Raw genomic sequence first — 23,695 nt, 5'->3', positions numbered from 1 at the left:
ATGATTGAACTTAGTTCACACCAAGAACTTTGATGATCATGATCATTCGTCTTGTTTAACCTATGTTGGAGAATGAAGAGGAGATTCAAATAATTTTGCTCAATCTCAAAAAATTTTAATTTACGACTGTAATAAAATTCATTAGATTGAGAGCTAGAGACTAAAAGTTCAAATTTATAAATTGGAGTGCAATGTTCGCTGAAATTCCTTTTCAGGGTTGATATTTTTTCTGGTTGTTTTGACAAAATATGATTGATACATTTGCTCGTAAACTTAGTTACTCTTGTGGGTTCTGCGTTTTGCAGTTCATAGTTAAATGAATTGATAAATTTGTTGTACTGTTGATGGTATGTATCAGAGATATCATTGTTAAAATCACCACAATCATTTTTTTCTCTTTCATTGCGTTTATATTGAACAGCAAACTCTCAAAGAGAGATTGATTTTTTTAGAGAGAGTTTATGTATAGAACACAGAAGTTTGTTCGCTTTTATCCGCTTTCTATGGTTAGTAGATGCTCCAGAAAAAGCCAACTCCTCATTTTTTGTCGCTTCTTTTTTACTATCAATGGTTGATACCCTGTTATGAAATACAAATCTAGGGATCATTATCAGAGCCAGGTTTCGCATAGCTTTTACAGCTGGTTTGGTTTCGGGCGTTTCTAGTTGACAGCAAACTTGGTCATGATGGGATCTTAAGGGTTGCACGTTTATAAACAAAAGCAATTTCGGGTGTTTTTCGATTTCCAAGTATTAGATGATTGTCCAATTACTTGATATTAAAAATTTTACGAAAACAGAAAGCCGAAAAGGAATCGTACACTGCGTCTGTTTTTTAAACCGCGTTCTTTATGTTTGGACACTCATCTATTGGGTGGAGTGTCGTTGTCTTTAAATTTTTTTCCAGCAGATGTTGCTCTCAGATGATAAATTTTGATACAATTATGAATTTCAATTACATCGCCTTGTCCTTTGTTTTGTCGCTGACTTGGCACTTGATATAGATTCCAGTTGTTGACTTGGTTGCGTTGATACGGAGATATTTTCTTTTTGCCCTTGATTCAAGATCTTCAAGTGCTTTCACACTATCAACAGGTTGTGTTAAACAACCATTTCCAATTTTTAAAAACATTTTTACTCTAAAGTTGTAGGTCGTGGTGGCCAAATCCAGTTCGTTAGCCCGCTTTTGAATTGCCGAAGCATGTTAGGGGCGACGTTCCTGCATATATACCGGTTAACCATTTTGGGGGTTCCTAAAATTCGCGTACATTGGTCGACGATTGTTTAATTCTTTTTTATCGTTGTAATGAATAAATTTGACAATAACCGGAGTGGGGGTGCTATCTTTCCAATTACCCAGAGGATGACATGCTTTGATTGTGTCCGTAGTCATGAAATAGTTCAAGCATTTTTTTCAGAAAATTAGAATTCGATCTATTTTGTTGGCGTTACCAAGTTGCAAAGGGGGGACATTTATAATGATTGTGTCTTTGGAACTATACCGCTCCAGCTGAGACACTCTTGATTCCAGTTCTCTGACTAACTTGGTTAGTCAGAAACTATTTGGGTGTCTTTTTCAAGAAATTCTTTATGGAAATAAGAAAGAATGTTTCGCAATTTTTTGTCAGTAATAGAACAAATTTCGGTTTCAAGCGCGAATTTGGCCATGATTTTTACGTAAGCAGTGCAAAAGTTTCAATTCAGTTCATGAATAAGTAAGCAACTGCTTTCGACCACTCCTTCAGATGCATTAATCTTCCGACCATTCCTTAGGGTCTGGGGGACTGTATGCTCAAGTTATTCCTGATCACTGAATATTGGCAGATCGATCATAACTGTAGGGAGTGGTGAGTAGTATCATTAGAAAGAGCGTCAAGCTTAAAAAATCAAATTCAAAATATTTTCTAATTTTGAGGAGTTATCGAGGTTTTGTGAACATTTGGTCGATTTCTGTTGTTCTTGTTCGCATTTGCCATAACTTTTGCTCAATTTTTCATCAATTTTGCTTTACAAAAATGCGTTGAAGTTAATATTGGAAATTTTCTGTTTTTAGATTCAAAGATAGCGGAGGGTTGTTCAACTGTTCGGTCCGACTTTTTTGGCTAAATTTTTGAATTTCAGCTTTTCCCCCCAAATCTGACGAAGTACAGACCTTAAAACCTACTGACGCAATGATGAGAGCGATGCTTACTCAGATGAGAGCGATGCTTATGATTATCAATAGTTATTTTGTTTGTGAAATTTTTCTGCCCTTTTGCTAATTTAAATCAACTTCTATCAAAAATGCATCTATTTTTGATAGATTTTCTTCTGTCAAATTTTGTCTTACTCTTAAGATTTTGAACAGTTGAGTGTTTTCAATGGAAATGCAGTAATAGTGAAGCCCGTTTTGATCTCGTTGTAGATTTTACAATCAAGATTGATTCGGTTTTTTTGAGGCGCTGTAATTTTTCATTTTCAATTATGTTCGAACTAGGCCCATTAAACAAATATTTTAGAAAAGTTTTTAGGGCTCCGACAAAGTTCACTTAAACTTTTTGATAAATTCTTGAGTTTTGCCTGCATTTGGTGTTCTTTGATGTCTGATGTTTTAGTCTCATTGCTCAAAGGTTCAGTCGGTAATCTAAAGAGGTTTTGTGGAAACTATTCTAATGCTTTCAGTTGATAACGTATGGCGCTTAATGAATCCAATTATATATTCGTTTTTAAAATAACATCAGTCTATTTTTGAACAATATCATCGTCAACATGTAGCTAAATCACGTTTATGACAGGTCCCAATCTTTTTCAAGTGAAACAGACGTTCAATTGTTTTGCGGTTAATTGTTTTTGAGTTTTCATTAAAAATTTTTATTTTAGTATGTTTTTCATTTATACTCTCTTTTCGTTTTATCCCTAGGGTTTGTAAGCAAGTTGGTGACCTTCAATGATAAAGGCGTTTACCGTGTAGTTTTCTGGTTTTCTGGCGCTCATGTTTTTAACAGAACTAGAAAATGTATTAAAAAATAAAGATGAAATTTTATAATGAGGGAGATAATAGTGAAAAACCGGGAAAGTCCTTAATGACAGCAAGAGAGTCCTTATTCCATCGCTTAAAAAGGTAAGATTTCACCATAAGTTTTTTCTGCAACATTAATTAAAATATTTCCTCAAATTAATCATTAAAATGCTGCATTAGGGTAGTTTTCCTGACCTGGTGTTTCTAGCAGTAAGTAGCATTCTTCGATTTCATATTCCCCTGATCAACAGTACATGTCAAGGCTGCAAACTGTAACAAAAAAGTTGCTGCACAGTACGTTTTGGCATAAAGAAGCTAAATTAACGTTTCTTTTCTAAAGAAGCGCATGTTATTGCTAGTAAAGGTGCTACAAGCGTGAAAAACTCGCGCCTCTTGCCGTTTGCTTTGAAATAAAATTGCTATGCTGGAACCAAAATCACAACTGCTTAATGAACAGTTTCACAGGTTTCTTGTGCTGTCATCGCGAATGAATGATTATTTAAACTATCGGAAAGATACAAGATAATGTATACAACGAAATGGACAAAAGTTGTGTTCACTTTCAGCAAATTTTGATTTTGAACCCCAGAAGCGCAACTGCTTTTTACACATACAGAAAAGTATAAATCTCAGACTTTGAATGATGAAGCTGATTGGCTGAGTTTTATCTGTAAAAAAATGACAGTAAAGAATTTTAAAATAGAAAATAATTAAAAATAAGTTTATGTTCTGAACTAATTTGTTTTGTTAAAGCCCTTATTGGATAGTTGTTTTTGTCGGCTGCAAATTCAACTCTTTTAAAGCTGAGCAAACCTATGGGCAATATAAGTGCTAGCAAAAGATTCGAAAAGGTTAAAATGTGACATTGGGGAAATCTGATTGATACTTGGTTGTCAAAATTGAGAAAAACGTGCAGCTGACTCTCTTGTGCAATTTTAATTGTTGGTAGATGTCAGTTTCAGCCCCTCAGTTTTTGAGTTTTTCCAAAGACAATAGCGAAACCGAGTTAAAATTAATCACCAGTGAAGTTGGAAAGGAAAATGGGCTTCCTATTATGGTTGAACTGAAAACTTGTTTAATTATTTTTTAAGAATTGTCACTTGAATAATGAGTAAGAGGCGGTATTACTTAAATTCATATTTTGTAAGTTCCACTTTTTAATGATTGTTTTGACAGACTTTGGACATGGCTGGCGCGGCATCCAGATGTGAGTGTAAATGTTTAATGTTTCGCAGTCAATGGTTGCTATGCAAGATGAAAAGCGAACTAACATCGATGCCCGTTGATGGAAATTATTCCATTTGTTCTTTCCATGATTTCACAATGTTATTTGTTTTTGTATTCGATCTCAACTGAGATCAATTTTGTTTCATCTTATTCTCCATTCCTGACAAAAATCCCCGCTTGCCAGGGGAATACTATTTTTTGAAATTTCTCTATCAATTTTATATATATATATATATATATATATATATATATATATATATATATATATATATATATATATATATTATATCCAAAGTGCTGCGAACTTTTTGACCACTGATATTGCAACACTTTCATAGCTGATAAAGTAATGTGTACGGTGAAAGTTGTACATTTTGTCGCAACCAGATTAGTGGGCATAAAACTGTTACGCGGACTTGGAGCACGTGTCATTTTCTAAGGTGAACGCAAAGTAAGCCGACATAAAAGCAAGCCAAAAGTTATGTAATGGTTATGTAATCTATCAGAAATAATACATTGTTAATCGTTACATTCAACACTGCGCATAGTATTCCCATGCACCAAAGAAACAAAAATACGTCAAATTTTAGACATCTAGTGGGTACGGGCCTCAGGGGACCGCTGTCCATGGCATTCGTTTTTATCCAGTTGAAAGAACGAAACCGAAAACTGCATTCTTAGTTAATGATTTGAGGTATGAATTTTTCAAGACTTGAGCAGGATTAGTGTGATTATAGATTGGGTGTTGATTGACTGGCGCGGGATATTGAGAAGTGTTAGTGACATGAAGCGTTTTGCAACAGATGATTCCAGAGGTCCTGCATCCGCCACGAATGGCAAACAAACAAGTCATCCTCGCGACGAAAACAACTCGAATTCAGCTACAGAGTCTCCTATGGCAGAGTTAAATGAGTGTATTGATCTGCTGTGGATATATGCCACTGGCTTCGACCACAAGGAGGTTTCAGATGAGCAACTGAGGTTGCATTTTGTGCAGTTTGGGTCTCCGCAGGAGATCAATGTTATCGAGGAGTATGCAAACATAGATGATGCTGAGTGAGTAATTGAATCAATTAGTTCACGCTTTCTCTTTTACACCGATTAAAACATTTTGCTTCACTCCCTATGCAACTGATTTATTGCAAGTTGATGATAAAAGTGGCATATTTATCTAAAGTTCAGTGCTCAAACGAATTTGAGGCATCATACTACGAAATAGTTTGGCCAATTATGGGAGGCAAATTTGTGAGTCAAATTACGAGGTGTGTCCTATCACAGAACCGATTGATTCTACAAAAGCACTTCTCATGGTGAAATTCCGGATAGTCATTTTTATGAGTAGTTCTTTTCATTATATGCTTGATCACTGTTGTCTCACATAATTATAGGCAGGTGCATTTTTCTGGCTGTTCTCTCGTTCCCTTGGTTTTTATTGAGTGGGAAAGTGGTAGCTGATAAGTTGCTATTAGACTTCTCTTTGTGAAGCGATTTCACAATTTGAATAGTTTGAGTTGCAGGAGGGCTTTACTTAAAGATAAGTTCACAAATTTCAATTAAAGTCAAATTTGAGTGTTGACATTTGCACGTCGAAGAAGTAAAGGGAGCGAAAAAATTAGATGCTTCAATCGATGAATAATTGCTGTTGCCTTTTATTTAAAGTGAAAGTTAGTTTTTTTTTCGAGTTTTGCGACGATTTTTTGCAAATGGTTTCAAAACGCCATTTTTGTGCATTTTGGCTTGTCATTTGGTTTTGTCAATGAAAATTTTTTGAAGTGTAATTCAGTGCTTATCCTGATATATTTTTGTCAAGATTTGTTGAAGCCGTTTTTGCTTTTTGTTCATTCAGCTGTAAGTGCTCACGCTATTGAATGCTGTTTATTGGATTTTTTTAGAAGACGCAATTAAGTAAGTCAATTTCAATGTCTAAATACAACATTACACCAATTATTCAAAATGAAAATCTGTTGGGTTTTCTCTTAATTCTAATTGGGTTAATAATTAATAATAATTAATTGAATTAATAATTAAGTTAATAGCCATGACAAATCAAGATCTATCCGCATGCGCAGAGCAACTCGATATTTGGTGTTACGAAAAGTGTATGGAAACAAACACAAGCAAATGTAAACTTAAATCAAAGGGAAATATGAGCACATTTTTAAACAACATCAAACTTGAAGCGACGCATGTGCAAAAAGATTTAGGCCTTATGGTAACACCTAGTCTGCCCTGGAGTGAATTTTGTGGTAGGCGTGTACAAAAAGCTACCAGTGCATTCTTTCATCTCAAACGTAACGTGTCGTCCATCTGTTCATGGACAAATAAATTGCATTCATGTAGAGGATACCTTGTGCCTACGTATTGCTCGCAGGCATGGCTCCCCAACAAAACTAACTTTATGAAATTTGAAAGCGTGCAAGTATTGGTATGAATGTGGCTTCTTCCCTCCATCCGCGGGTACAAAGGACTAATAAAACTTAAATTAGTATCTCCTAGTCTCTATGTGGAGATGAACGACCTGCTACTCTTTTTTATCGCTAATAAGTTCCTATTATGGTGTTTCAATTGCATTCGGAAAAGCATGCAACGACACAACAAGACAATAGAGTCCGGGAGAAAATAAATTTAAACAAAACCGATTGTTGAAATCCGACTAAAATTACTTCATCGAACAAAGTTCTTATATAACATCAACAAAATTTTGTTATTTTGGAAGTGAATTGAAAAGGACAATTAGCGATCTCTACTGGAGTTTCTTTGCCAATTAATAGAACTACGATAATAATTACACCTGGCGGATAATTTGCAACTGCTCAAACTGCAATAACTAGAAGAAATTAGAATGAACCCTCTGTCCAATGGCAATCTAAAAACTGTCTATCAAACTTGATGAGCTACATTCAGCTGTACTCTGATATCCAGATTGGGACTCAACACGCTTGAAGAGATACCTCAAAAGACTGATTTACTACTACTACTACTACTACTACTACTACTACTACTACTACTACTACCACTACTACTACTACTACTACTACTACTACTACTACTACTACTACTACTACTACTATCGTTAATTTAAAACAGACGTCTATGTTCGCAGCTGCGTTCTTGAGTTATGACATTTCTTTTTTGTTTGAATCCCAATCGAGATAGAATTGGTGATTGATGAGTTTGAAGAGACTGATTTTGGCATAGTTGTACAGCACAAATAGCCAGTCCAGATTAATTTTAGACTTGGTATATGCTTTAAAGTTTTATGTTTGAAGTTTTGTCATCAAAAAATACAATCGGGAAAAAACGATTTGAAATTGTTGCCTTGAGAATCGCTCTTCCGTATGTGAAACATATAATTTTCACTTCAGCAAAGTCGTCTTACACTCGAAGACAATTGTTCGTTATTAATAGCCCCACAGCGTTAGCTGGGGCTATTATTGGCCTTCTCTTGGTTTTTTATTTATTTCTTCAAGAGTTTGTTACGACCATATGACGTCACAACCATACCAAATCTATTTTTTGTTCATTCGTTCAGGCAATTTTAACTGAAGTTTCTCACTCTTAGTGGAGCGATTTTTTTTTGTTCATTCGCGCGATTAAATTTTTTGTCACACATGACTTACCTTACTCTCAAAAATGACTTCCTCGCTTTGAAGTTAACTTTTATTTTTTTAAGTAAAAGAGATAAGGTGCAGTGAATTTGTGTCACTCTAAATGAAGGTTATTTGAAAGCAGCTAATGGAGGAAGCAATATCTTATACAGATTCTTAATTAAAATGTAACTTTATCAAAAACTCGTCTTTTAAAATATCATTTTCCGTTTTTTTAATAGTTTTTCATGGTGTCATGCTACTATATATCAATAACAATACTATTCTTCGGCTCTCTGATTAGGCCTATTTGGAACTGTTTCATGTTTTCAGTTTTTAGTTTTTTTAAAAAAAAACCACTCTACTTGTTTTCAAAAATTATCTGATTTTTGCTCCCCCTTCTGATGTGATTTCTGTTGTACTATCAACTAGTATCGTTTATGAAAGGATTCATTGGCTCTGTAGTTAATTATATTGGAAGCTTTTTAGCGGTTTTCGTTCATATCCATTGTTTTTGGTCTGTCAAAGAGATCAAAAACGATGGATATCGTTTTTGGTCTCTTTGACCGACGCAGCTTTGCGACTATTTTCTTGCAATCTGCCTGCTATTTTTTGTAATTCTATTGGTTTACAATTTTTTCTTTTTTAGTTGCCGCTTTCAGCTTCTCAACTGCTTTTTGTTGAGGAGTTCTTCTAAATGATTTAAATTGTATTGGTGCGCTGTCTCAAAGATCTGTTCAGTTTTATGAATTCGTTGTCAATGGGAGGTCAAATTAGAATAGTGATTTCGGTCACGCTAAAGTAGTATATAAGCAAGTATTTAAAGGCGGAAAATTTTTTCTAACCTGCCGAAAAATGGCGTGCGTGAAGAACATTTAATTGATTTTTTTGTTTTCTAGATTTTTAATAATGGCTCTTCACTTGTTTTTACTCTTTATCTTTCGGCGCGAATTTTTTTCAAAAGATCAGAAACTTCTTCTAATGGCGCATTTTTGAATTTTAAATTCACTAAAGGACAGATAATGGATTATTTTAATTATAAACTATTTTAATTATAGCTGTTTTTTTTTAAATTATTTCCCGTTTTTATATTTTTTATGAAGTCCTGTTAATAAATATTAAGAATACGTCTCTTAGGATCTCTGATTAGTCGTATTTGGAGCTGTTTTTTTGTTTTTACTGTTTTTTAATTTTTTAACCTTAAAACTTAGACCCTACTTGTTTTCAAAAATTATCTGATTTGTGTTCCCGTTTCTGACATATTTTCTGTTGCACTATCACCTAGTACAGATAATGAAAGAATTAATTAACTTTGTGATTAATTATATCGGAAGTTTTTGTAACGGTTGCCGTTCATATCCATCGTTTTTAACCGCTTTGAATTTACTTGTTTTCAACCATTGTCACTGAGTTTTTCAGTTTTGTATGTTCCTTCAGTTGTTCGTGCTGCCCTATTACCTAATATCGTTATTGGTTGGTCTAATTAGTTCTCTGTTTACGAGTAATCAAAACAATTTAACGGTTTGAATTATCACCTCTGATTTTTAACGACTCTGACACTATTTATTTAAAAAACGTTTGATGTTTTGCCCGTTTTTGAATATTTTTTCTGCCTCTCAGTGTCGCTCTTAACTAGTCTCCTTGTCTCTTCAATCAGTTTTCAATGAGTCTATTGATTTTTTTAGTTCGTTTGTTTGTTTTCAACGACTTTGGCATCATTTCTTAATAAGATGTTAGTTTTTCAAGTTTCACATTTTCAGCTAGTAGTTAATATCTTTTGTTTTACAGTTTGTTTGAGAAAGGAAAAATTTTGTTTTGGCCGTGTTTTTTTAATATTTTTGATGTAAAATTTTTGGCAGGTCTCATAAGCTTTCTATTGATACTAAACAGTTCCTAATAAATGTGTTCAGCTTTTTGCTGAGTTTTTGTCACTCCGAAACCTTTTTGAAATAAAATTTATATGGTTATTTTTTGATGTTTATTTGTCTTCTGCAGTGAAAAAAAGTTTTTAGATGTTAATAAGTGAAAGTTTGTCATGTAATGGGTTTTTAGAATTTTTAGTTACATGATTAGCGCCTATAATGGTCCTTTTTGTTAGTTTGTCTGTTGTTTTTACTTTGTTCAGTAGCTGCCCTCAGCTTCTCAACGGCTATTTAAACCATCTCGTTTTTTTTCTTCAAATTCGTTCTACCTTTGGATGGCGTTTTCTGACTTTATCGACTTTCACGTTTGCTATCTGACGTACCTCACTCAATGTTTCAATTGAAAGGAATAAATCTCAGCAGGTTTTCTCAATTACGTTCCAGGACAAGGCAAAATCAAACGAAACGGGATAAACAAATAAAACCCGGATATCTTTTAAACTTTAAAGACTTAGTGCGCTTAATTTTTGAATTGGCTGAGTTTACTCAAATTTGGTAATATTATTCAGCCTATTTTATCCAATTTAGGATCTAATATCACCGTATTTATCGAATCTAATGAAACTGCTGGAAAAAACACTTTTTGACACCTAAGTCAACACTTTCACGTTTGACTGCTGACTTGCCTCACCCACATCTTCAACTGATTGGAATTGAGATTGCAGTCAGCAAAATTTGCCCAATTACGTCCGGGTTCAAAACTGAAAGTAGAAGGAAACGGGATGAACGCGCGTGCTGTAGTAGCCATTGTTTTAAGACTTACCGCAGTAAATTATCAAATTTCCCTAAGTTTCTTAGAGTGTATTGCCAACTGCTATTAATTTTATGCTCTCCAATTTAGAGGCTGAATTGTCTATATCCATCATGTCTAATGAATTTGTCCCTTTTTTAACACTCAAGAGTTTAATTTAGGCGGTCGTCAATTTTTCTCTTTATTTTTCTCCAACTATTTCAACCTCGGTCTGTTGGGTCAACGGTGGTCATTTTTCGGCAATCTTTCGGCTATGTTTTAGTGGGTTCTTGTCTTACCCTGAAAAATTTTTCGGAAAATTTCTAGTGATAATGCAATCTATAGAGAATGGGAAATCATGGAATGTGGGAACATTTTATGCCTGTCGGAATATTCGCATAGTTTTTATTGAAAAATTTAAAACATCAGACGCTGAAAAATTTAAAACATCAGACGCAAAGAATGTCGACGAAATGTATGCATTCTATGAGTTTTTCTAGAATTATGAATTATTTCTCTCATACTGCAGGAAAATTAGCACTGAACTGTTGCGTCATTAAATGGTGTTGGAACAAGGTTTTTAAACAAATGGTAAATTGGATGTTTTGACACGTCTGGTGCAAACTTGACTAGAAATTGTGATTTGTTACACCCAATGCTAAAATACTACTCTTGGAACAGAAAACTTCGAAGGATTGGCTTTGGAAGTACTAAAAAAGTGGGATGTTCAAAATTCAGGAAATGCGATGGAAGGTAAACCACACGTTATAGTAGGTTTTGAGAACACTTTTGTTTCCGTTTTGCTTTTTTTGTCAGGAAGAAACTGACATTTTAAAATTGAGTTTTTGTTGAGTTCTTTAAATAGCCAAACACCTATCAAAGTGCTACAAAAATAACACTGATTCAACCTCAAAAACTTTAAAAAGACTAAAAATTTTAGCGGAGACATTTTTCTCGATTCTATTTGCATGTGTGGGGAGGTTGGAAATTGAGGGATGTTTTCTGGGAATCTTAAAAAAAAATCGAAAGTAGGCACAAAAAAGTCCGAATCATAGTTCTTAATTTCGTAGCTTTTAACTGTTTTCTTTAGCGAACTCCCGTTTCGTAGGAAAAATAATCTGATTCTTTTAACTTCACAGTATGTGAAAGCATCGATTGGTACCTCTCGTCAGAATAACAAGCCTAGGAACTGAACGGGGGCATCGGTAAAACTTATGATCATTTATTGATTAGTTTGGGTAAATTTGCTGTTGAACTGGAACTACTACTAGGTACAGAAGCTGGAGCTATTAAAACGTTGTATTGTTCTTGCAATAAAGGTGGCCGCCCATTTTCACAAACCGGCCTGAGGTTAAGTTAATATTTTATCTGCTTGTCAACCAACGGTTGAGTGTTTAACGAAAAAGAATTCAGTATGAATTGCTTGTTGTAGCAACCAGAAGAACGCATTTGTCTACTGTCAAGTTAAAATGAGTAAATACGAGGAGACAGTGGAGGCTGTGTCGAAGTTCAATCAAGTCTATCACCAGAAGGGACTCGAGAACCTTGTCGTTATGAGGTCAGTCTGAACCACCACTGGCGTCCCTTGCGTTGAGAAGATAAGTACTTGTGTATTAGACACGCCCGTACTTTTCATCGTTCTATATCTTACAAAAAATTAACTGCCCTGAATTTAAACGCATGGCGGAGTGTCCGCACTGTCAATGAAAAAAATCTTTGACAGTTCTTCATTCAAAATTTGCGCACTAGAATTGGTCTGTGCTCTTTATTAAATGATAGTTAAACGATTGTTGGCATTTGTGTGACAGGTACAAGCCCAAAGACCTCAGAGATTTTGATGATCGATTTGTGCCAAATGGCGTAGAGCTGGAGGACATTCCAGACACCGATGAAGCAAAGAAGGGATTGCAGCCATTTTTGGAATCGATTCCTGGAATTAGATGTGTCTCCATCCTACTACTAACACCTGAGTAAATTTCTATAGTTTGATTTTTCCGAAAACCCTAATTGTCAATTTAAAAATATTCAATAGCGTCCATAGCACCCTTGCAATGATCTACCGAAAGAGCCTGGCAAAAATGAATCATTTGAACACGCAACAGTGGTTGTTTGATATACCTTGAATTATCAAAAAATGGGAGTTCTGTTGTTTTGCAGACGGAACGACGACCCTCCTCGTTTTAATGTGTATTTCGAAACAGTGGACATGGCGGACACTCTCATTATGCTTCGCCAGGCCAGATACCCAGCAGCTAACAACCAGACAATCAGATTCCTCCAAGTGCCCCGCAACTCGGAGACTATGTCACACGCGAAAGCCATGAAAACCCCTTATGTACCCCCAAAGTGCATAGATCCAGAAAAGAATAAAAAACTGCGGTGCAATTTTGACGTCCGCAGAGGTTATCAAGATGGCTATAGGAAAACGATGAGCAACATTCAAGATGTAAGAGTTCCTGATGTAGAAAGCAGGGTCAAAATAATTTATTATCCATTTGCCCCTTACTTTTTCTATTATCTGAGTAGTTTTTTTAAATCGTATGCTGTACTTATCCTTGTTGTTCCTGTTATTAATAGCCGCACAGCGATAGCTGGGGCTATTATTGGCCTTCTCTTGGTTTTTTACGACTCGAAGAGGAGTATTGGTTTTCTTAAGGTTTTTTTTTTTTACCGGAAATGCTATTCGTTCAGACGCTGTTTTGACCTAAAAGCGAAAGTGAGTAAAATTGCCGTGTGAACTAATTTTTTCTGAGCGAGAGAAGTTTTTTGATCATGCGCTGCGTTTAGTGAATGACTTTTTGACTTTAAAAAGTAGTTTTTGACTGAATGGCACATATAGATAACCGTTTTAGCCGTTTTTTTCGTCTAAGTGGCCCAGTTTTTTTGCCTGTAATTTGGTTTTTTGTAGAAATAAATTTTATTCGATGCTATATTGAAATTCCAACCTCAGAAATTGATACCACAGTGTTCTGCAGAGCCCGAAAATGAGTTTGAAGTTCAAAATTGGAACATATTTCTTGATTTTTTTTGTTAGTTTTTGGCTTTTTTTCTATTAATTTCTTCATTTTTGGATCTTTTAACCGTCTTTTTGTCAAAAATCAGATAATATAGCAACTTCCTTTTGACAATTCATATACTCAACGCCTCTTTCTACCTCGATGTAATTTTGTTTTATAAAATTGTACATTTGCTAATCCGATTTTGGTAGTTTTTTTCCCGATTTTTCTCCGTTTTTTGTTTGTTTTTTGGTTTTAATCACAAGAAATAGTCTTTTTGTGCAACATGAGGGACTTTAATTTCGTTTCAATACAATATCAATCTTTTTTTGGCGTTAAGTTTTTGAAAAACACTTAAAACTTTTTCGTAAATGCAGTGTTAAAAATTTTTTGACCTTTTTTTTTCAAAATGTTTCAATTTTTTTGTTTGAATTCTGCTTTTTCCTATTCTTTGTTCTCTTCAGGAGAATAGATCTTTGCATCGGATGACTCGTTATCTTTTCTATGTCTCAAATAATGAACAACGAAATGTATTCGTTTTTCTTGATTTTTAAATTTTTTTTTCTACTTTCAAAATTGAGGAATGTCTTTTAAATACAGTGTTCCTTACATTGTGTCCATATTCTTCACATTCTAGTTAGTATCATTCTAGTTTTTTCCTGGCACCTACATTTTTTCGGTGTATTGATTTTTTCGGTTGTTAAAAAATTGAATCATTTCAGCTTTTTCTTAGATTTTCGTAATTTCTTTGTTTTGCAATTGTTGTCATTAAACATAAGGCAGTACTGAGAGTTTGCTAGCAATCCTTTTCAAAAATTTCCACTTCTTACTATTTACTGCAACTTTCTTCCGGCCTTGGTAATAATTCAAACGATTTTTTGCCTTTGAATATTCTGCTGCTTATGTCTTCTATGATCAATTTAATTTTGCAATTAGTATGAAATCATGTTGTCTAGCATATGTACAACAAGCAAGAAGTATGTGTTGTTTTTGTCTTAAATAGAGTGATTAGAAATCTAATTGTAGTGATTTTCTGGTACTTAAATTTGAGCATTCTTTTTGAAAAATTTATCGTAGTTTCTTGATTATTATATGCCGATTGCTTTCGCGATCTTTTTGAGATTAGTATCATGAGCTATTTGAGGGCAATTGATGGCCTTGTTAGTTTTTTCAGTTGAGCAGTTATTTGACCATTTTGACTATTTCGGACTTTTTTCGACGTTAGCAAACGTTTTCAATAATATAAAATTTGGCTGCATCCTGTTTCTCTCGGTGACAGTGTTTTAAGTTTCACCAATTAATAGATCAGACCTGGGGAGGTAATGAGTTAAAGGTTTGATACAAAGAGTAATGGCTTCCGCTGCAATTAAGGTTTTTGTTTGTGAATTTTTGACGCTTCGAGTCGCTTCCGGAATTCTTCCGGCTATGTTCTTAAGGTTTTTTTTTTTACCGGAAGTACTATTCGTTCAGACGCTGTTTTGACCTAAAAGCGAAAGTGAGAAAAATTGCCGTGTGAACTAATTTTTCTGAGCGAGAGAAGTTTTTTGATCATGCGCTGCGTTTAGTGAATGACTTTTTGACTTTGAAAAGTAGTTTTTGACTGAATGGCACATATAGACAACCGTTTTTAGCCGTTTTTTCGTCTAAGTGGCCCAATTTTTTTGCTTTAAATTTGGTTTCTTGTAGAAATAAAGTTTATTCGATACTATATTGAAATGTAAACCTTGGAAATTAATAGCACAGTGTTTTGCAGAGCCTGAAAACGCGTTTCAAATTAAAAATTGGCATAAATTTCTTGATTTTTTAATTAATTTTTGACTTTTTTCCTATTATTTTCTTCATTTTTGGATCTTTTAGCCGTCTTTTTGACAAAAATCAGTCAATATGACAACTTCCCAATGACAATCCATATACTCGATGCCTCTTTTTACCTCGATGTAATTTTGTTTTATAAAATTGTACATATGCTAATCCGATTTTGGTAGTTTTTTTCCTATTTTTCTCAGTTTTTTGTCTGTATTATGGTTTTTATTACTAGAAATATTATTTTTGTGCAACATGAGGGGCTTTAATTTCGTTTCAATAAAAACGTCAATAAATTTTTAGCGTTAAATTTTTGAAAATTAGTTAAATTTTTTTTATAAATGCAGTCCTAAAATTTTTTTTTACCTTTTTTTGCAAAATGTTTCAATGTTTCGTATGTTTGATTTCTGCTTTTTCTTTTTTTTGATCTGTTCAGGAGGATAGATTTTTGTCTCGATTGTATCGTTGTATTTTCTATGTCTCGAGTGCTGAAAAATGAAATGGTGTTAGTTTTTCTTGTTTTTTTAAATTTGATTTTTAAACTTTCAAAATTTTAAAATTTGATTTGAACTTTCAAAAATCAAGAAGTAGTCTTTGTTACGGTGTTCCTTACAATGTGTCCATATTTTTCACAATCTAGCTTGTATCATTCTAGCTAGGTCTTCCGGCTATGTTTTTTTTAAGATCTGTTCACATATTTTCATGATTTTTGAAGTCAAATTGGAGTAGTGATTTTTCTCGCTAGTGGTTTTTTGTTCACATGCGGCAATTTCACTTTGATTTTTACAGTTTTTTCGATTTTTTGGATCGGATTTTTTTCTAATTGCTTTTCGCAATCCATTCATAGTCCGTTCGTGGTCTAGTTTTCTGTTTAGTCAATGAAAATTCTTTGTATTGTACGTCATGACTTGTCCTGCTATGTTTTTTTTTATTTCGTCGTCGCGATTTTTGTTACGACCATATGACGTCACAATCACTTCAAATCTGCTTTTTGTTCATTCATTCCTGCAATTTCAACTGAAGTGCGTGTGTGAAGTCATTTTTCTTTCTTAGTGGAGCGAGTTTTTTCCATTCGCGTGATTAAACTTTTGGTCACACTTGACTTACCTCACTCACAAAAATGGCTTCCTCACTTTGAAATTGACTTTTATGTCTTTTTGACAAAAATCAGTCAATATGACAACTTCCCAATGACAATCCATATACTCGATGCCTCTTTTTACCTCGATGTAATTTTGTTTTATAAAATTGTACATATGCTAATCCGATTTTGGTAGTTTTTTTCCTATTTTTCTCAGTTTTTTGTCTGTATTATGGTTTTTATTACTAGAAATATTATTTTTGTGCAACATGAGGGGCTTTAATTTCGTTTCAATAAAAACGTCAATAAATTTTTAGCGTTAAATTTTTGAAAATTAGTTAAATTTTTTTTATAAATGCAGTCCTAAAATTTTTTTTTACCTTTTTTTGCAAAATGTTTCAATGTTTCGTATGTTTGATTTCTGCTTTTTCTTTTTTTTGATCTGTTCAGGAGGATAGATTTTTGTTTCGATTGTATCGTTGTATTTTCTATGTCTCGAGTGCTGAAAAATGAAATGGTGTTAGTTTTTCTTGTTTTTTTAAATTTGATTTTTAAACTTTCAAAATTTTAAAATTTGATTTGAACTTTCAAAAATCAAGAAGTAGTCTTTGTTACGGTGTTCCTTACAATGTGTCCATATTTTTCACAATCTAGCTTGTATCATTCTAGCTAGGTCCTGGCACCTACATTTTTTACTGGTTTTATTGATTTTTTCAGTTATTAACAAATTGAGTGATTTCGGCTTTTTCTTAGATTTTCGTCATTTCCTTGGGTTGCAATTGATTTCATTCAACATCAGGCAGTACTAAGAGTTTACTAGAAAGCCTTTTCCAGAATTGCTACTTATTACTTTTTTTGTATTTTTTCCGACCTTGGTATTGTTCTTAAACATTTTTTTGCCTTTAAATATTACTCGGTTGCTTTTCTATGATTAATTTAATTTTTGAATTAGTTTGAAATGATGTTGTGATTATTGAGAGAATGAGTTTATGTTGAGAATGAGTTTATGATTTATTAAAAAAGGTAATGGTTTCAGCTGCAATTAGGGTTTTTGTCAAGTTTTTACGCTTCGAGTTGCTTCCGGAATTCTTCCGGCTATGTTTTTTTATTTCGTCGTCATGATTTTTGTTACGACCATATGACGTCACAGCCACTTTTTGTTCATTCGTTCATGCAATTTCAACTGAATTGCATGTGTGACGTCATTTTTCGCTCTTAGTGGAGCGAGTTCTTTTGTTCATGCGCGTGATTAAATTTTTGGTCACACTTGACTTACCTCACTCTCAAAAATGACTTCCTCACTTTGAAATTGACTTTTATTTAATTTAATTCAAAGAGATCAGGTCAAATGGGTGTGTGTCACTCTAAATGAAGGTTATTTGAGATCAGCTATTAGAGGCAGCAATAACTTATACAGATTTTTAATCAAAATATAACAGATCAGCCTTCAATGAAAAGACGAATTTTTTTGTCTGTCTTTTTTACTGTTTTTTTAGACTGCCGATCTACGAATCTATTGCGGCTATTTTCTGGCAATCTGCCAGCTATGTTTTTTCAGCATCTACTTCTTAAGAGACACTGAATTTCTTGATTGAACATTTATGTATATCATATTACACGAAACAGTGAAAGACATCAAGTCTCATGGCAGTATATTAAGTGAATTAATTCATTCAATTTGAACGCAAATAAGTATTAGACTGAAATAATCTAATCGCTTCAGTTTCAGGTTCATTTTCGTTTAATTTTGTTTACTTCTTTAATATATTGAATGATTATGACAGAACCTTAAGTCGCATGTGTAGTTTTTAAAAGGATTTCAAAATAATTTCAAGTTTTTAATAGCTGCACAGCGATAGCTGGGGCTATTATTGGCCTTCTCTTGGTTTTTTTACAATTCAAAGAATTTGAATTGTGTTGGGGCGCTGTCTTTGATAGGAATTGAAGGTTTCAAGTAGTTTATTTGAGTTTAATGCTAATTTGGAGGTTTTTGATCAGTTTGCTGATTTTTAGACGAAGTTTAATGGTTTTTTGTTTTAATGCTTTAAGTGGGATTTGATGCTTGTTAGTTAAAGAATATGCAGAGAGCAATTGGCTAAAGTTTTCTTGGTATTAAAGAATATACTAAAGTACTCAAGTTTTTCTATTTTTTTGTTCAATTTGTTTTTGAATGCGCTTTCTATTCTTCAAATTTTTATGGCATTTGTGGAGGTTCAGGGTTCACAATGGTTGTTGTAGTTTTTTAGTCTTAAGTATGGGCAATTTTCTCCTTCGAGTCGTTTCCGGAATTCTTCCGGCTATGTTTTTTTTAAGATCTGTTCACATATTTTCATGATTTTTGAAGTCAAATTGGAGTAGTGATTTTTCTCGCTAGTGGTTTTTTGTTCACATGCGGCAATTTCACTTTGATTTTTACAGTTTTTTCGATTTTTTGGATCGGATTTTTTTCTAATTGCTTTTCGCAATCCATTCATAGTCCGTTCGTGGTCTAGTTTTCTGTTTAGTCAATGAAAATTCTTTGTATTGTACGTCATGACTTGTCCTGCTATGTTTTTTTTATTTCGTCGTCGCGATTTTTGTTACGACCATATGACGTCACAATCACTTCAAATCTGCTTTTTGTTCATTCATTCATGCAATTTCAACTGAAGTGCGTGTGTGAAGTCATTTTTCTTTCTTAGTGGAGCGAGTTTTTTCCATTCGCGTGATTAAACTTTTGGTCACACTTGACTTACCTCACTCACAAAAATGGCTTCCTCACTTTGAAATTGACTTTTATGTACTTTAATTCAAAGAAATACGGTCAAATGGGTATGTGTCACTCTAAATGAAGGTTATTTGAGATTAGCTAATAGAGGCAGCAAAAACTTATACAGATTTTTAATCAAAATATAACATATCGGCCTTCAATGAAAAGACGAATTTTTTTGGTCTGTCTTTTTTACTGTTTTTTGAGACTGCAGATCTACAAAGCTATTGTGGCTATTTTCTGGCAATCTGCCAGCTATGTTTATTGAATATCCGGGAATTCATTAGCTCCATTTTTCTAGTTTGTTTGGCTTGATTGATTTTCTTTGTCACTAAGCTTCATGCCATACTGAAATGAATTAGTAGGACGCTGATAAAATTCTAGTTTTTTTATTGTACAGAACTAGACAAAAGTAGTTAATTGTGCTGTCTTAGAGATTGACAGTTCCATTTTCAAATGAGGTTCTCTAGTTGAATTTGCGGCGCGTCTTGACTTTCAGTATCCGCTTTGTCTGACTTCTCTTCTGAGTTTAATTAAGACTTATATCCGCTGATTGACAGAAGAAGGCGTTCTCATTTTCATTTTAGGAATTGACAGAAATGTTTTCACATTTTCATGAAATTGAAAAACAGATTAAACAAAATATGGAATGTTCAAAATATGCATATTGACCTGGCGAGACAGTCAGAAACCAAAAACCTGCTTTACGAAACAAAATTTGTTTTGTGTTAAGTATGTACATTTGAAAACAAAAACCAATTAATTCTTTCTGTTTTTTAGCAGCCTCAGCTAAAATGGCTTAATTACTAACATAAATCATTATTAAAATAATGCGAAAAAAAAACAGTACAAATTGCTATCTTAAAACCTCTTGTATATCGTGTTTACATCGATAATATTAAAACATCTCGTTTAAAAATTCCTCAATTTGCATCAAAGATAGCGCAAAACAACCCAAAACTTCGAACGTTCCGACCCCGTCCAACCACGTTTTTCAATTGATTGAACATCAAATGAGGAAGATATGTAAAATTTCACAAAAATTCGTATTTTGTTCGAAAATAATTGTTCTATGCTATTTCAAAATCCCTTTTTATCTCAAACCACTACAAATTGAAGAATGCCTTATGAGAAGGCTGATGGTAGCGGCCACTAAGGAGACTAAGAGCTAAGTTAAACAACAAAAAACATATAAAAACAAGTATTAATTACGTCTAAAGCTCAATGGCTACTTTATTTACAAAAAAAGACAACCTAAAGACGTCAACCTAGCATCAAATAACAAATATACTCAACAAATTGACCGGAATTTCACCAAAGATATGGGACCTGTCTTTATTGAGAAAACCTACTAAGTAGAAAAAACGAAGGGCTAAGTTAAGAAATACTTTTATACTTGGTGAAAAAATTTAAATTCGAAGTCATGAAAACCATTAGCTATAAACTGAAAAAATTAACTAGATCAATTTATACCGCCATGCAAAGCCAATGAGATACGTCCTTATCCAGAATGCCATAAGACTAAAAAGAACAAATACAGGCAAAAGTCAGTTAAATATTGCTAGAAAATGGTTTCGAAGCCTGTCAAATCAACAAAATCTTTTCGCTAAATTTATTAAATAAAGTCAAGTATGCTTTCATTCAGCCATTAATTTGATATAAGATTTGTAATTAATGTGTTTTTAATTTGAGAATTGGGTCAGACAACAATAATCCCCAAAGATTGGAAAATACCCGATAAAAAGTTCTGTAAACTTTTAGTATCAACGCCAAAAGTACAGTTATTTATTTGATAAAACAGTTATTCTTTTAGTCTCCTTTTTTGCGGAGACTACGTTAAAAAAGTGGTAGAGTATAAGTATAGAGGAGTATAAGGGGAAATCTCAAAAAAAACCATTTAGTGTTTTGAAAACAAAATTTTTAAAGTCATAGGTAATAACAACCATAAGCTGCCAAATAAAAATGTGAAATAGATCAATTTTCTACTGCTTAGGAAGGCATTTGGTGATGTTATTATTGTGACTAAGTCAAAGTCTACAAAATAAGAACGATGACAGGCAAAATTCAAAACGTCACAAACAATTTTACGCAAAGAAGTAGAAGCCAGAAACCATTTTTTTGCTATTATCTTGTTTTGGCCTTTATTTGCGCCTAAGTCTGATCTTCTAAGAATTCAATTTGGATTTGATATCAATCCGGCCTGTAAATAACATGACAAAACAAAAAGGTCAAAAAAAGGACAGCGCCTTATTACAAACCGACCAAAGCTAGTCTTGCTATTACTGATTGCCCTCCTTTAAAGCGAGGAGTTGTTCCAAATGTTACCGGACTAGCTAATTTGACAAATGAAGTGAATGTATCAAATTTAATTGATGAATTCGAGATACTTATTGAGTTATATTAGCAAGTTATTGGCTATCAAATGAAACCATTTAATAGTTTCTTTAAGAGCTCCCTAGATGGTATACTAGAGCTTGTATTAATTGGACGCAGTCATTAGAGTAAGAGACGCACATCAAATGCTACCAACATGTAATTTTTTTAAATTTTGCGGAAACTCCGTCGCAGCGATAATAAAAACCATAAGCTTTATTCAGAAAACGTAATATTTGTTCACTTTCACTGGCCCTCCTTTGAACATAAATGGGACCTGTCGTTAATTGAAACTCTAAAGTAATACAGATCTCTCTTTAATTCGGATTAAAAAATTGTTTTAGAAAGGGTAGACTCTCCAATGAAAAAAATGCAAAAACGTTAGAAAGGACAGACAATTCGAATCTTTTTGCAAAAATTTGCGATTAGACCAAAACTGCACTTAGTATCGCTGCGCGACTGTTAAAAAAGTCATTTTTCCAGATGATTGCGTAATAGATATTTTTGGCAAACAGAAATCTTAATATATCAAAAGTAAATGACATATTGTTTGATAAATATCCAATTAAATTGGATATTTATAACAAAAGGCTGTTGAAATTTTAGTTCCAAAATTGCTAACAAAACAACGGAAGTGAGGCTAACGTTCATGAAATTTTAAACCTCCGTAACTGCTCGAAAAAAGCGAAATTCAAAAAAATATATTTAATTTAAAGTTCTACGCTTGACAAGCTCTCTAATGATACCACTCATAACACTGTAAGATGAATATATCGATCGACGAAAATTGGCTGAATGAAAAAAACCCTGTTGAGAATATAGTTCCTCCCCCACTAAAGTGGGTCGAAACAATTGACCATAAGTGTTAATTTCTTAAGTTTTTCTACATTTGAAAAGTGGTTATGTTGAAGAAACGCTGAAAGTTGGTTTTTATTTTCTTTAAGTTATGTTTGTAGTTATTCTACAAATCTTTTTTAAATGGTCAGTTCGGATGAGTCAAGATTTCATTAAACACATATTGTTGCGGCTGCTCCTGGATTCATCCAGCTGTTTTTTCTATTTTTATCGTGCTTTAAGGTGCTTTTGTGGGTTCCGTGTTTTTAAAAAGCTATTCAAATCCACTGCGCTTTCCCAACCACGTTTCACAAAGTTAGTCAGTGAGATAATAAAACTGGTTCTTTGTATATTTGAAGGTAATTCAGCAGTATTTGGCTGGTGCTCCTCCAGCTGTTGCTGATGGGAAGAAGATGGCGACCGCTATCAACAAGATGATTGCCAAGCCAGTTCCCACCAACCCACCGGCCTCAGTCACGTGCAATGTTTGTCCACCAACAGCTGCAGCCCATTAAAACAATCACTCGTAGATTTTTCCTTTTACTTTTGCTTTTATATTGGCATTTTCTTATCATTTATTTCAGATATGTTTTGGTGCCCTATGAGGTTTAATTGACGTTTCTTAATTTTTTTGAGTCATAAGACAGTTTCACTGCTTTTACTTTGACTCTTTGGAGTAGTTGCTTTAATATTTAAATCTATATGGCTGAGAAAATTTGCAATTAAACTTGTTTTTGTTCCAACATTTTTTTTCAAAATGAAGTCATATATACGCGAGGCTGGCTTTTTTCTTCAGTCAAAATTTTACTATATGTTTACGCATGTTTACGCAATTTGGCATCCACTAGAGGCTACTTTTGATTTTTATGTTTAAAAAATTGGAGGAAAAACACGAAAAGCAGGAAAGACGGGGGGTTGAGACCGGCGGGTAGTATTGATAATATGTATTTTTAATAGCCGCGAAGCGATATCGGCTATTATTGGGGACATAATGGTTTTTTTAATTCGTCGTCTCTATCGATGATTCTTACGGCCTGATGTCTTGGAATTGACGTTCAATGACTTCTACTGCTTTGCAGTTAAAATTTGTGTACATGACGTCATTTGTTCTGCTTTTAGGTCAATTGCGTGACTTAACCTCACTCAAAAAACATGACTTCTGAACTCGCTTAATGGACTTCATTTTTTATGAATATTTACTAGTTAAAGGTCAATAGTGTATATCTAAGTAATGCCCTAATTCTTGAGTATTAGAGTCTTGAGTTTTGAATTTTGGATTCCCAATAATAATTTCGAAAAAGCTCCATTAAGGCATGTGTCTCATAAAATGACAGTCCAAAGCTAACTCAATTTCTTTAGTTGTTTCAATTCAATGGAAGGCCACAAGCGTCGATTG

General features: G+C 33.6%; 2 protein-coding genes across 4 annotated transcripts in view; one reads left to right on the top strand and one right to left on the bottom strand.

Moving 5' to 3' along the window:
* The window catches only part of LOC142334506 (WD repeat-containing protein 13-like), a 224,384-nt gene that overhangs the window by 145,086 nt on the left and 55,603 nt on the right, over positions 1-23,695 (bottom strand). The window lies entirely within an intron of this gene.
* On the top strand, positions 4,943-23,042 carry LOC142335358 (uncharacterized). Its single transcript, XM_075383813.1, has 5 exons — positions 4,943-5,280; positions 11,896-12,021; positions 12,272-12,433; positions 12,621-12,909; positions 22,659-23,042. Exons 1-5 carry the CDS (start codon positions 5,009-5,011, stop codon positions 22,812-22,814), a joined length of 1,005 nt encoding a protein of 334 aa, XP_075239928.1. The 5' UTR covers positions 4,943-5,008; the 3' UTR covers positions 22,815-23,042.

The sequence above is a fragment of the Convolutriloba macropyga genome, chromosome 2 (genome assembly GCF_964194025.1).
Source record: "Convolutriloba macropyga chromosome 2, txConMacr16.3, whole genome shotgun sequence".
Taxonomy (NCBI): Eukaryota; Metazoa; Xenacoelomorpha; order Acoela; family Convolutidae; genus Convolutriloba; species Convolutriloba macropyga.
Note: the sequence above shows the minus strand (reverse complement) of the source record. Positions and strands in the feature narration are given on the sequence as shown.

What these genes read in the sequence shown, in the direction of transcription:
- LOC142335358 (XM_075383813.1), top strand. Translation starts at nt 5,009, where the DNA reads ATGAAGCGTTTTGCAACAGATGATTCCAGAGGTCCTGCATCCGCCACG. An exon ending in GCAAACATAGATGATGCTGA is followed by an intron (nt 5,281 to 11,895) that starts GTGAGTAATTGA and finishes TGCTTGTTGTAG; the next exon opens with CAACCAGAAGAACGCATTTG. An exon ending in CGATGAGCAACATTCAAGAT is followed by an intron (nt 12,910 to 22,658) that starts GTAAGAGTTCCT and finishes GTATATTTGAAG; the next exon opens with GTAATTCAGCAGTATTTGGC.